The sequence below is a fragment of the Physeter macrocephalus genome, chromosome 10, assembly GCF_002837175.3.
Source record: "Physeter macrocephalus isolate SW-GA chromosome 10, ASM283717v5, whole genome shotgun sequence".
Taxonomy (NCBI): domain Eukaryota; kingdom Metazoa; phylum Chordata; class Mammalia; order Artiodactyla; family Physeteridae; genus Physeter; species Physeter macrocephalus.
Window position 1 is genome coordinate 74,492,518 of NC_041223.1, and position 13,276 is coordinate 74,505,793.

The 13,276-nt window shown below is 37.9% G+C and overlaps 1 protein-coding gene across 10 annotated transcripts in view; it reads left to right on the forward strand.

Annotated features, from left to right (window-relative positions):
* The window catches only part of PHF3 (PHD finger protein 3), a 114,852-nt gene that overhangs the window by 47,003 nt on the left and 54,573 nt on the right, over window positions 1-13,276 (forward strand). For 6 of the 10 annotated variants that reach the window (XM_028494681.2, XM_028494682.2, XM_024132946.3 and 3 more), the window contains one exon: window positions 7,303-7,464. The exons of the other annotated variants lie outside the window; for them this stretch is intronic. In XM_028494681.2, the coding sequence (XP_028350482.1) occupies window positions 7,303-7,464 (162 nt within the window). The remainder of the gene's footprint in view (window positions 1-7,302; window positions 7,465-13,276) is intronic. 10 annotated transcript variants of the gene reach the window in all.

Below are 13,276 nucleotides of genomic sequence, written 5' to 3' on the forward strand. Positions count from 1 at the left end.
CCACATCTTCTTTATCCATTCATCTGTTGATGGACACTTAGGTTGCTTCCATGTCCTGGCTATTGTAAATAGAGCTGCAATGAACATTTTGGTACATGACTCTTTTTGAATTATGGTTTTCTCAGGGTATATGCCCAGTAGTGGGATCGCTGGGTCATGTGGTAGTTCTATTTTTAGTTTTCTAAGGAACCTCCATACTGTTCTTCATAGTGGCTGTATCAATTCACATTCCCACCAGCAGTGCAAGAGGGTTCCCTTTTCTCCACACCCTCTCCAGCATTTATTGTTTGTAGATGTTTTGATGATGGCCATTCTGACTGGTGTGAGGTGATACCTCATTGTAGTTTTGATTTACATTTCTCTAATGATTAGTGATGTTGAGCATTCTTTCATGTGTTTCTTGGCAATCTGTATGACTTCTTTGGAGAAATGTCTATTTAGGTCTTCTGCCCATTTTTGGATTGGGTTGTTTGTTTTTTTGATATTGAGCTGCATGAGCTGCTTGTAAATTTTGGAGATTAATCCTTTGTCAGTTGCTTCATTTGCCAATATTTTCTCCCGTTCTGAGGGTTGTCTTTTTGAGAACCAGACACAACTCTTTAAAACCATGTGCATGTATAACTTAAAAAGGAAAGCTTTAAAAAGTGGCACCAATGATACTACTTCCCTCTGCATGGAAAACGTTTCCAGCTTCTTTATCTAGGCATTCACGCATGTATTACACATTTTGGGGGAAAATTCTTTTTGACAAAATATATTTAATGTGAGATGAATTAGAAAGTGTGAATAAGAGGAAGGGAAAAATCCTTTCTGAAATAACCATCATTAGCGTTTTGGTGTATGTTTTATTGGTGCGTGTGTGAGAATATAAGGCTTGGGAAACAGTTTCATCATGTGCAGTTTTTTTCCCTCATAAAATGCCTTTATTTAGCATACTGAAGGCTCTGTAGGTCTGCAGTGAAGAAACTGTTCTAACTTCGTTTAACCCAGTGTCTTTCTTTTAGATTTGTTAGATAGAAACCCCCTTTCTGTGAAATACTAATCAGTTTTTTCCCAAAGTATGAATTGAGTTTGACAAAAGTTGAAATGTTTGTGCATGTTTAAATATAAGACTTTAGAATGTGTTAAATTTCAGCAGAAAGGATGGATAATTTAATAGTGTTGGAGTAACTGAAGGCAGCATTCTGAAGAAAAAAATTGACACCAGATAATACTAAAATAAGGTAAGCGAGGGAAAATACTTGCATCAAATAGGTAACAAAGCTATTACATGAAGAGTTCATATAAATTATTGAGAGAGAAACACATTTATTAAGACCTGAGTAGGAGAGTAGGCGAGTAGGCAAAGCTAAAGAAATACAGAAAGGCAGTATATAGGTCAAGCTTTTTTGTCACCGTGTTTCTTTTAAAAATCTGAAACTCAGTGCTAGTAAGTTCTTAATTGAGACTTAATTAATGTGAAGCTTTTTGCACTGTAAATTGTTTATACTCTTTATCAAAAGCCATGTGATGAGATTAAAAATGGTAAAATCTATAAACTTGCCTTCTTTGACTCAGTAAACCTGTGTTTTAAAGTTTATTGTAAAGAAGAAATTTAAGAGGGAAAAAAGATAACATTATTTGTGTTGTTCAACTTAGAAACATAATATCTAAAATGATAAATTCACCCACAAATGACTAATTGTATATAACACAACTTGATGGTGTGTATCTGACGTGGCCTCTTTTTTGGAAGGATGTATGAATCATCCATAAAGGAAAGAATGCTCCCTGAAGGGAGGCCGAGGATGGGCTGGGTCGTGGTCTCCTGCGGTGTTCAAGGCGGAAGCTGTGCAGACTCTGTTGCAGGGATGTGTTTGTGTGACTTCTTACTCTCCTTCAAGTCCAGGCCCTGTAAAGTACACACCTAACCTTTATTGTTGTGACACTGGAAAGAGATCATGCTCTTTAGTTTTTTCTCAAGTCTGACATTTAGTGCCAAGTTTCATAATAGAGGAGATAGGTGTCCTAGAAGCGGTTGAGTTTGGCCTCTGCACTGCCAGCGTGAGTTAAGGCATGTCAAATGTGAAGAGTCCCTGCTGTACTATGGTTCTCCCTTTTGTATGGTATAAGGTGATTTAAAGTAATCCCAGTTTTGAGAAATTCGATAAATTTAGCTTTAAATAGTTCAGTTTTATTCTTTTTATCTCATTTACCTCCTCTCTTCAAGAAGATAGATGTGAATTAAATAGTCTGGATTTGAATAAAGTAGTATTTGTGTCAGGAGGACTTCACATAGGCCGGACTCGGCAGATTTAAGGAGGGCCATTTGTAGGTGAGGATGGGAGGAATTTTAATGTGATCTAAATTCAGGCTCAAGGAGATTTAGTATGATTACAGATTTTGTGCCAGAATTTCAAAATGGGAATGACACCTAATTCTGAAATGTGGGAGGGAGGAAAAACATTGTTTTCCCACATTATCACACTTGCCTCCTACATAATTCTGGCCTTTGCTTTTTTTTTTTTTTTTTTTGATAACCCCAAATTCCCTTTTTAGTGGATGTGTTGAGTAGGACTGGCCACTTTTTAAAAACTGGAAATCAAATACTGAATCTTAGTTTGCCTGTAGCAGTGGGAGGGGCAGATGTGGGAGGTCCCTGAGAGTAAGCAGTGTTTTGAAAAGAACACAGATTCTCCTTCACTTCTTTCTGTTCATTTTCTTAGTGGAAGCTATGAAAGTTAAGCTAAGTGGAAGTTGAACGATTTAAAACGTAAATACCTAATTAGGAGGGTTTTGCCAGAGATAATTCATTCTGTGCTCTGTATTACTTTAATCAGATAAATGGATTAGAAGAAAGAAATTTCAGGTACTTTTTTTAACGGTTGATTTGTTCTGGGGGGAGTCGAGGGAAAAAAGTAACGGAAAAAGAATATGTAAATTTTGATGGTGGGGACCATGATGGGGGAGACTGAACAGAAGCCAGCATTTTCTAAGTGCCAGGTTCTGTTCCAAGCCCTTTTATTACACACACTGATTTAATCATCACAGCGCCCTCTGACTGCTAGCATGATCTCCATTTTATAGAATAATTTGAGGCACAGCTAGGTTAAGTAGTTACTTTGGTTGTTGGGGGCCTACTTCTGCTTGAGAGCCCTGGAAATGCTGGAGACAGTGTTGGAGCTTGATTTAATGTCAGGGTGACCTTTTGAGATGGAGGAAACATATTGTTAGGAGTAGCAGGAGTACAGAACAGGTGACATGCTTGGAAATCGGCTTCTGAGGAGCATCTCAGTGCAGCCTTAAGCATTCTAATTGTAGGTTGTTGACTTGAGAGGTTTTAAGACACTGGGGCCTCAGGCGTCCGCCAGCTTGCAAAGTTATTTCCAGCAGTGGAAGATGCTCAGATCTCTTGCTTTTCCCCTCCCGTTCCCACTCTCCTCTTCCCTCTGCCCACTCTCTCTACCTTCTCCTTCCCTCACTCCCTCTTTTGTGTAAAGGGGACTCTACCACCTCACCTCCCCACCCCCGTTTCTTTTACTGACACAGAAAAATCATCTTTCATCTGTTTAACTTCCTTCAGCCGATTGTCCTCATTTTCTTTTACCCTTAAATTTCTTGAAAATAAGTGAAAGAGAAACTGCCCTTGTCATTCTCCACTTACTCACTTTTTAACCTCTTGTCATCTGGTCCTCTGCTTCTGTGTTTCAAATTAGTGGATTTTTCTCCTTCCTTTGTTCTCTCTATAGCAGTTAACCTTCCTGATCCCTGAAATTCTCCTTACCCTTCTTTTGTGAAGGTGCATTAACTTTGATACTTCTTTTGCCTGCTCTTTTTTTTCATGTCACTAACATTGAAAAAGTTAAGTCATTACCTTACTTTCAGATTTATTCTTTCTAACTTCTCTCTTTCAGTTAATTGCAACATTTCTCTCTCAGTCATCAAAGTTTAAATTTTCCAGGTTCCTGGTTTCCCCTAATTCTTTTATTCAGCAAGTGTTTCTGGAGTAGCCACTATATACCAGGTTATGACTCTGGGTTCCGGAGTTTCAGTGGTGAATAAGAGACAAAGTCCCTGGATTGTAGAGATTACATTCTAGTGGAAAATTAGATGTTTCATTGGATAGTGAAACACGTTTTAAAGGATAAAATATGCTAAGGGTCAGGAGGCAGTGGTGAGAGAATGCTGTTTTGGATAAGATCCTCAGGAAAGGTTTCTGTGAGAAGGTCGATTTTGAGTGAAACCTGAATGAAACGGGAGAGTGAGCCATGTGGCTGTCTGGGAGGAGAGTGCTCCAGGCAGAGGACGATCAAGTGAAATGACCCTGAGATGGCCTTTTGCTTCCCTGTGTTCTGGAGAGACCAGTGTGACTGGAGCACAGTGAGTCAGTGGTAGGAGAGAAGTCAGGGAATTTGGTGGGGGAAGCCCTTCTTAGGACCCTGGAGACCCTGGCTAGGATTTTAACATACATCTAAGTGTGTTCGTAAGGGTTTGGAGGGTCTTGTCAGAAGAATGGTAACGTGATACAACTTTATATTTTAGAAGACTCTAAAATATAGTTAGGACGGTGTGGAGAATAAACTGTGTGTGTGTGATGAGCGTGTGTGTGTGTGTGTGTGTAGGAGGTGGCCATAGAGGAACCTGGGATACTAGGAGACTTAAAGTAGTTTGGATGGGAGAAGATGGTGATGTGGAGTAGAATGTGAGCTGTGGAGGTGATCAGGTGGTGATGTGTTCTGTAGATAGATAGAACTAGCAGGTTGAGCTGACCTCTTGGATGTGGGATATGAGGAGAGAGGAGCTGGGGATAGTTCTAGAGCTTCAGGATCAAGCAGCTGGGTGAATGGAGTTTCCATTAGTGGGACTGTCTTAGGAGGACAGTTTTACTGAGGGGAGGGGGAATGGTGGAATCAGTGTTTATTTTCTATTTGTTAACCTTGAGATACCTGTTAGACAACCTAGTGGACATGTCAAATTACACTCTTCCAGAGGTCAAATGTGAGCTTGGGGCTGGGGAAGATAACTTCGGGGAGTCACGCAAGTGTAGATTGACTGGATGAGATCATTTAGGGAGGGTAGAGTGCATATAAAGGATAGGTGGGAATGTTGAACCCTTAAGTCCTGTCCTGTGTGATATCTGCGAGAAGAGCTCTGTAAAGGGTGTTGAGCAGAAGTAGCTAGTGAGGTAGGAGCGTGTGATGTTCAGAAGTTAAGTGAGGAGAAGGGATTCAGGAAGGGCTGAGGGGTCAGCTGTGTCAGCTGCTGCCAGGGAATGGAATAAGGTAAAATCTAATAATTGACCTTTGGATTTGGCTTTGCTAAATCCTGTTGATTCTGCTTTGCAATATAGCCCTAAAATTCATAACACACCTTTTTACTCCCTGCCAACGAACACTGTTAATCAGATTTTAATTACCTTTCTCCTGGACTGTTATTGAATTATTACTTTCCCTCCTGATTACAATACAAAACTCATGTTTATTGTAGAAAATGTGGAAAACATAGAGACAGTATAACAGTGATTAAAAAAACCCCCATTTCCTTACCCCACCTAACCACTAGATGGTCATTGATAACACTGTGGTGCCTTCCCCCATCCATTTCTATCTTTGCATACTTGTAATGCATATAATGCATAACTTTTGCTTTTTAAAATGAACATGGTGGAACTATTAATCTAATGTTGAAAATTCTTTGAGAATGTGTGTGAATGTGTGGCAACATAAGTATTCCATCATGGTAGAGTAGCCTTCTAACTGAACTTCCCACCTGTTTCCCCTAATTATATCTTAAATGAGTCCTGATGAATTTTCCTAAGATACATTCTTCTTCTCTAAGCTTTTAGTGCCTATAGCGTAGTGATTGAAAGCATGGACTCTGTTGTTGAGAGTAATTCCATGCATATAGCAGGAAATGTGCAAGATACGAAAAAAGAATACTTATCTTTTATAGAATAGCTATTGTTATAATTTTCATCTGTTTCCTGCTAATCATTTTTGTTTGTCTAAATGTACCTATACAACATTTCATTTGTCTGTTACTAACAAGAATCACACTATGTTTTCTAGCCAGAATTTTTTTTTCATAATTTATTCTCTCTATACTTTATAATATATTGGTCAAAGTATATAAGCAGTTTCGTGATTCTGTTTGTTGTCAAATTGCTCTTCGAAAAGATTGTACCATTTGAAAGTATATTTATAAAGAATTTTGTTCTCTTTAAATTTTAGGATAGACCACTATCTTGTTGAACTCTTAAATGAAGTTCTACTTGGATACAAAGATGAGGACTAGATAACTTCTTGAGGTTCCTTCTAACCCCTAGGATGAAGATAATAACTAACATTTGTGTAGTGCTCTAAAGTTTACAAAGTGAGTTCTCATACATCATCTCACTTGATCCTCACAACAGCCCTGTGAGGTAGGTAGGACAGGTATTGTTATTCTCATTTAAGAGGTAAACTAGAGAGGTTAAGGGACTTAGGTTTTATTTAAATGTTTTAGCAGAGACTTGAAACCAGGACGTATGATCTAAATAATCACATTCTTTTTACAAGATTTCATACAACTGCACATTTAGAATCGCTGTATGTCAGCTAGTTAAGTGACATTTGTTAGATACAGAAATAAGCCTGTTGATAATATAAATACAGTGTTCCCCAGTCCTTTTCCATGCCCCCTCCCCTGCTGTGAAATGAATGACTCTATCTCTCTTTTGACTAGGGGAAGGTAATTTAATTGTATAGTTCTATTTAAACACCTATTTTCCCTAGCATTTGGGGGAGGGGAAGTTACATTATGTTTTTCATTTCTGTGTGTGTGCGTGTGTGTGTGCTTGCTACAACTTCAGAGTATATCTCCATTACTCTCACACATGTAGCATAAAGTCTTCAAGGAATAGATTACAGTTAGAACTAGAATCTTTTGCTTCTAGCATGAACCTAGAATCACAAGCTTTTCAGGGTATTTACTCTTTTTGTACTACTTTAACCAATTGGGGTAATTAAGTATCCAGGTATAGCTGCTTATGATGTTCACGAAGGTACAGTGAATGATAAGTGACAGTGAGTGATAGTGGAGGTCAAATCAAGAAGAATTACAACTAATGTTCTCTTTGACTAGCTGCCTCATACGGTAGAAGTTTGTAAAACTGAACTGGGAGCTTGATAGTGAGTGGCATTATTACATTTTAGGAATAGACCTAGATTTTCAGGACTACTTGGTATTACATTATACTATCTCACAGTGTTTTCTGTACTGCCTTTAAATACTTAACATCACCAATATTTTCAAAAAATTTTGTTTTTTTGTTTTTTTTTCTAGTTGTTGGTCTTGACGATATTATGGATGAAGGAGTTGTAAAAGAAAGTGGCAATGATACCATTGATGAAGAAGAACTGATTTTACCTAACAGGAATTTGAGGGACAAAGTAGAAGAAAATTCAGTGAGATCACCAAGAAAATCACCTCGTTTAATGGCACAAGGTAATCCTTCCAGAGAGGACTAGCTAGAAAATCAAGTGTAGGGACAGATGTGATAGGTTGTAAAGTTGCTGAGCAGTGATAGTAGTTTCTTGGTGTTTGCTAATCTGAGCATTTTGATAATCAATTTTGAGATTGTATCAATTTGTTGGTATGATTTTAAAAAATTTTTATTGAAATTACACATTCACATGATTTAAAGAGTTGACTAGTTCTATGAGTTTCCAGTACTTGCCATCCTACTACTTATTTCCCTTTCCCCAGAGGAAACTACTATTACCGCATTCATCTGGTTTTGTTAATTTTTTGGTATTTACTTCCATGTCTCTAAGTAACACATGTATATTGCTACTACTTGATTATTCTGATGTATGTATTTATTGATTTCCCATTCTGGATGGTGAATTTAGCGTGCTTTTCTCCTCTTGTTCCCGCATCACACAAAATAACATTTTCTCATCTTTCTGATATATAATTTTGTAAGATCAGTAGTAATTACGTTATTGTGACTCAATATGCTGTTAGTGATGATCCATTTAGTGAACTATAGTTGCTTTTCCTATACAACTTTTTGTCTTTCTGATTTAATAATTGATTTTGTTGTTCATTTGCTTATAGTTTTATGCATTCGCACACAGTTTTCAGTGTACGTATCAGTAATTCCACCCCAACTACTCTGCCAGTTGTCTGAATCTTTCTTAAAGATATTTGTGCATATCAGGTGTTCTGTCATTTTCATCTTATTGAGGAAGTGTCTCTGGGGGCCATCTGATCTGCTTCCGTGTGCACTGTTGTGTTAGCTCTGTATAAGTCAGATGAATGGCTGTTGTCCAGAGAGTGCTCTTTACTATTCTTCTGAGGATTCTGTTCTGTATTGCGGTTCCTGTTTACTTTTCTTTGAAGTAGCTGCTTCGTTTCGGTGACGTACGTCTTCTAGTACTTTTGTGAGAAAGAGGAATAAGGATATATATTTTTGAAACCTTGTATGTTTGCAAATGTATTTAATATGTTCTCACATTGGAATCATGGTCTGATTGAACATAGAATTCAAGGTTGGAAATTGTTTTTCCTCAGAAATTTGAAAGTGATGCTCCATTTTCAGTTCTGGGAAAATCTCTTGAATTATTTCATTGATTATTTTCCTCTTTATTTTGTCAACTCTTGCTTCCTGGAACTCCTGTTATTCAAGTATTAGATAGCAGGGACTGGCTCTTCCATTTTCTTCATCTTTCCACCTCTGTATTGTTCCTCTACTTGCTGAAATTTTCTCATGTTTATCCTTCAACTTTTTCATCAAATTCTGAATGTTCTTTTTTTCTTCTGGGAATAGTCCTTTTTGTAACATTCTGGTCTTGTTTCATGCGTGCAGTATCTTATGTTGTCTTTCATAAGATACTTACGGTGTTTTAAAGGTCTTTTAGTCATTTTTTTTCTTTTTTTTTTTTGGTTCTATCTTTCATGTTAAGAGACTTTGCTAAATGTCTGATCATTGATAGCTTGCCCAATGTTTAATGTTTTGTCAACTATGAGCATCACTGTATAGTAATCTGGCTGTGTTACTTTTTGGAGGAATCCCTGTTGTTAGACTTTAGGCTTGTTAGATTGTTAGCATATCATGGGAGCCCTTGAGGGAAGCTGATGGGGGCATCTCATCTTTCAGTATATACAAATACACATAACCTTACAGATTTCAGTGTACTTTACTGCTGCTCTTATCTATGCTGGATGTTCCTTAGTCTAGAAACTCTGTTTTTACACTCCCTAAAGGGTAAGCCTCCAATCTTCGATTAGGACCTGGGAAGGGCAGTTGCCCAACGGATGGAGTAGGGGAGAAGGGAGCTCGGGGTCTGACTGCTTTTTAAACAGCTTTTGACTCATCCTCATTTTAACTGCCTGCCTTCCTTCCTACTTTAGAAATATCTGGGATCACCAGTTCCTAAGCCTTTTGAGGTGTTAATGGTATTGGTTCAGCCAGCAGTGCCAGATTACTGTTTATCTTTTTTTGGATGTCCTGCATCAGTTACTTCTATTTTTTTTTTTTTTTTTCCAGTCCTGTTGTGGAGCGCAGGCTCAGCGGCCATGGCTCACGGGCCCAGCCGCTCCACAGCATGTGGGACCCTCCCGGACCGGGGCACGAACCCCTGTCCCCTGCAGCGGCAGGCGGACTCTCAACCACTGCACCACCAGGGAAGCCCCATCAGTTACTTCTTGATCATCTTTTGTTTGGCTTCCAAAATCATCAGTGTTTACTCTTCTCCTGCCCTTTCTTTCCTTTACTTTACTTTTTAAATTAAAAAAAAAAATTTAAACATCTTTATTGGAGTATAATTGCTTTACAGTGGTGTGTTAGTTTCTGCTGTATAACACAGTGAATCAGCTATACATATACATATGTCCCCATATGTCCTCCCTTTTGCGTCTCCCTGCCACTCTCCCTATCCTACCCCTCTAGGTGGACACAAAGCACAGAGCTGATCTCCCTGTGCCATGCGGCTGCTTTCCACTAGCTATCTGTGTTGCATTTGGTAGTATATATAAGTCCATGCCACTCTCTCGGTTCCTCCCAGCTTACCCTTCCCCCTCCCCACGTCCTCAAGTCCGTTCTCTACGTCAGCATCTTTATTCCTGTCCTGAATCTAGGTTCTTCGTTTTTTTTTTTTTATATTCCATATATATGTGTTAGCGTATGGTATTTGTTTTTCTCTTTCTGACTTACTTCACTCTGTATGGCAGACGCTAGGTCCATCCACCTCACTACAAATAATTTCGTTTATTTTTATGGCTGAGTAATATTCCGGCTTCTTTATCTATTCATCTGTTGATGGACACTTAGGTTGCTTCCATGTCCTGGCTATTAGTGCTGCAGTGAACATTGTGTTACGTGGCTCTTTTTGAATTATGGTTTTCTCAGGGCATATGCTCAGTAGTGGGATTGTTGGGTCGTATGGTAGTTCTATTTTTAGTTTTCTAAGGAACCTCCATAGTGTTCTCCATAGTGGCTGTATCAATTTACATTCCCACCAACAGTGCAAGAGGGTTCCCTTTTCTCCACACCCTCTCCAGCATTTACTGTACATGTTTTGATGATGGCCATCCTGACTGGTGTGAGGTTATACCTCATTGTAGTTTTGATTTGCATTTCTCTAATGATTAGTGATGAGCATTCTTTCATGTGTTTGTTGGCAATCTGTATATCTTCTTTGGAGAAATGTCTATTTAAGTCTTCTGCCCATTTTTGGATAGGGTTGTTTGTTTTTTTGACTGAGCTGAATGAGCTGCTTGTGTATTTTGGAGATTAATCCTTTTTCAGTGGCTTCATTTGCAAATATTTTCTCCCATTCTGAGGGTTGTCTTTTCATCTCGTTTATGGTTTCCTTTGCTGTGCAAAAGTTTTTAGGTTTCGTTAGGCCCCATTTGTTTCTTTTTGTTTTTATTTTCATTTCTCTAGGAGGTGGGTCAAAAAGGATCTTGCTGTTATTTATGTCATAGAGTGTTCTGCCTACATTTTCCTCTAAGAGTTTCATAGTGTCTGGCCTTACATTTAGGTCTTTAATCCACTTGGAGTTTATTTTTGTGTATGGTGTTAGAGAGTGTTCTATTTTCATTCTTTTACATGTAGCTGTTCAGTTTTCCCAGCACCACTTATTGAAGAGGCTGTCTTTTCTCTGTTGTATATTCTTGCTTCCTTTATCAAAGATAAGGTGACCATATGTGTGTGGGTTTATCTCTGGGTTTTCCATCCTGTTCCATTGATCTATATTTCTGTTTTTGTGCCAGTACCATTCTGTCTTGATTACTGTGCCTTTTTAGTATAGTCTGAAGTCAGGGAGGCTGATTCCTCCAGCTCCGTTTTTCTTTCTCAAGATTGTTTTGGCTATTCGGGGTCTTTTCTGTTTCCATACAAACTGAAATTTTTTGTTCTAGTTCTGTGAAAAATTCCACTGCTAGTTTGATAGGGATTGCATTGAATCTGTAGATTGCTTTGGTTAGTATAGTCATTTTCACAATGTTGATTCTTCTAATCCAAGAACATGGTATATCTCTCCATCTGTTTGTTATCATCTTTAATTTCTTTCATCAGTGCCTTATAGTTTCTGCATACAGGTCTTTTGTCTCCTTAGATAGGTTTATTCCTAGGTATTTTATTCCTTTTGTTGCAGTGGTAAATGGGTCCTTAATTTCTCTTTCGGATTTTTCATCATTAGTGTATAGGAATGCAAGAGATTTCTGTGCATTCATTTTGTATCCTGCTACTTTACCAAATTCATTGATTAGCTCTAGTAGTTTTCTGGTAGCATCTTTGGGATTCTTTTTGTATACTATCATGTCATCTGCAAACAGTGACAGTTTTACATCATCTTTTCCGATTTGGATTCCTTTTATTTCCTTTTCTTCTCTGATTGGTTTGGCTAAAACTTCCAAAACTATGTTGAATGTTAGTGGTGAGAGTGAGTAACCTTGTTCTTGTTCCTGATCTTAGCGGAAATGGTTTCAGTTTTTCACCATTGAGAACGACGTTGGCTGTGTGTTTGTCGTATATGGCCTTTATTATGTTGAGGTAAGTTCCCTCTATGCCTACTTTCTGGAGGGTGTTATTCATAAATGGTGTTGAATTTTGTTGAACGCTTTTTCTGCATCTATTGAGATGATCATATGGTTTTTATTCTTCAGTTTGTTAACATGGTGTTAACACATTGCTTGATTTATGTATATTGAAGAATCCTTGCATTCCTGGGTTAAACCCCACTTGATCATGGTATCTGATCCTTTTAATGTGCTGCTAGTTTGTGTTTGCTAGTATTTTGTTGAGGATTTTTGCATCTGTGTTCATCAGTGATATTGGTCTGTAGTTTTTTTGTGACATCTTTGTCTCGTTTTGGTATCAGGGTGATGGTGGCCTCGTAGAATGAATTTGGGAGTGTTCCTCCCTCTGCTATCTTTTCGAAGAGTTTTAGAAGGATAGGTGTTAGCTGTTCTCTAAATGTTTGATAGAATTCCCCTGTGAGGCCATCTGGTCTTGGGCTTTTGTTTGTTGGAAGATTTTTAATCACAGTTTCAATTTCAGTGCTTGTGATTGGTCTGTTTGTATTTTCTATTTCTTCCTGGTTCAGTCTCGAAAGGTTGTGCTTTTCTAAGAATTTGTCCATTTCTTCCAGGTTGTCCATTTCATTGGCATATAGTTGCTTGTAATCTCTCATGATCCTTGTATCTCTGCAGTGTCAGTTGTTACTTCTCCTTTTTCATTTCTAATTCTGTTGATGGGAGTCTTCTCCCTTTTTTTCTTGTTGAGTCTGGCTAATGGTTAATCAATTTTGTTTATCTTCTCAAAGAACCAGCTTTTAGTTTTATTGCTCTTTGCTATCTTTTCCTTCATTTCTTTTTCATTTATTTCTGTTCTGATCTTTATGATTTTTTTCCTTCTCCTAACTTCGTGGTTTTTTTTGTTCTTCTTTCTCTAGTTGCTTTAGGTGTAAGGTTTAGGTAGTTTGAGATGTTTCTTGTTTCTTGAGGTAGGATTGTATTGCTATTAACTTCCCTTGTAGAACTGTTTTTGCTGCATCCCATAGGTTTTGGGTCATCGTGTTTTCACGGTCATTTGTTTAGGTATTTTTTATTTCCTCTTTGATTTCTTGGTTATTAAGTAGTATATTGTTTAGCCTCCATGTGTTTGTATTTTTTACAGATTTTTTTGTGTTGTTCATCATTGTTTGTTTGCCCTTTAGTTCTTGTAGTTCCTTGTCAAACGTTTCTTGTATTTTCTCCATTCTATTTCCAAGGTTTTGGATCATCTTTACTGTCATTACTCTGAATTCTT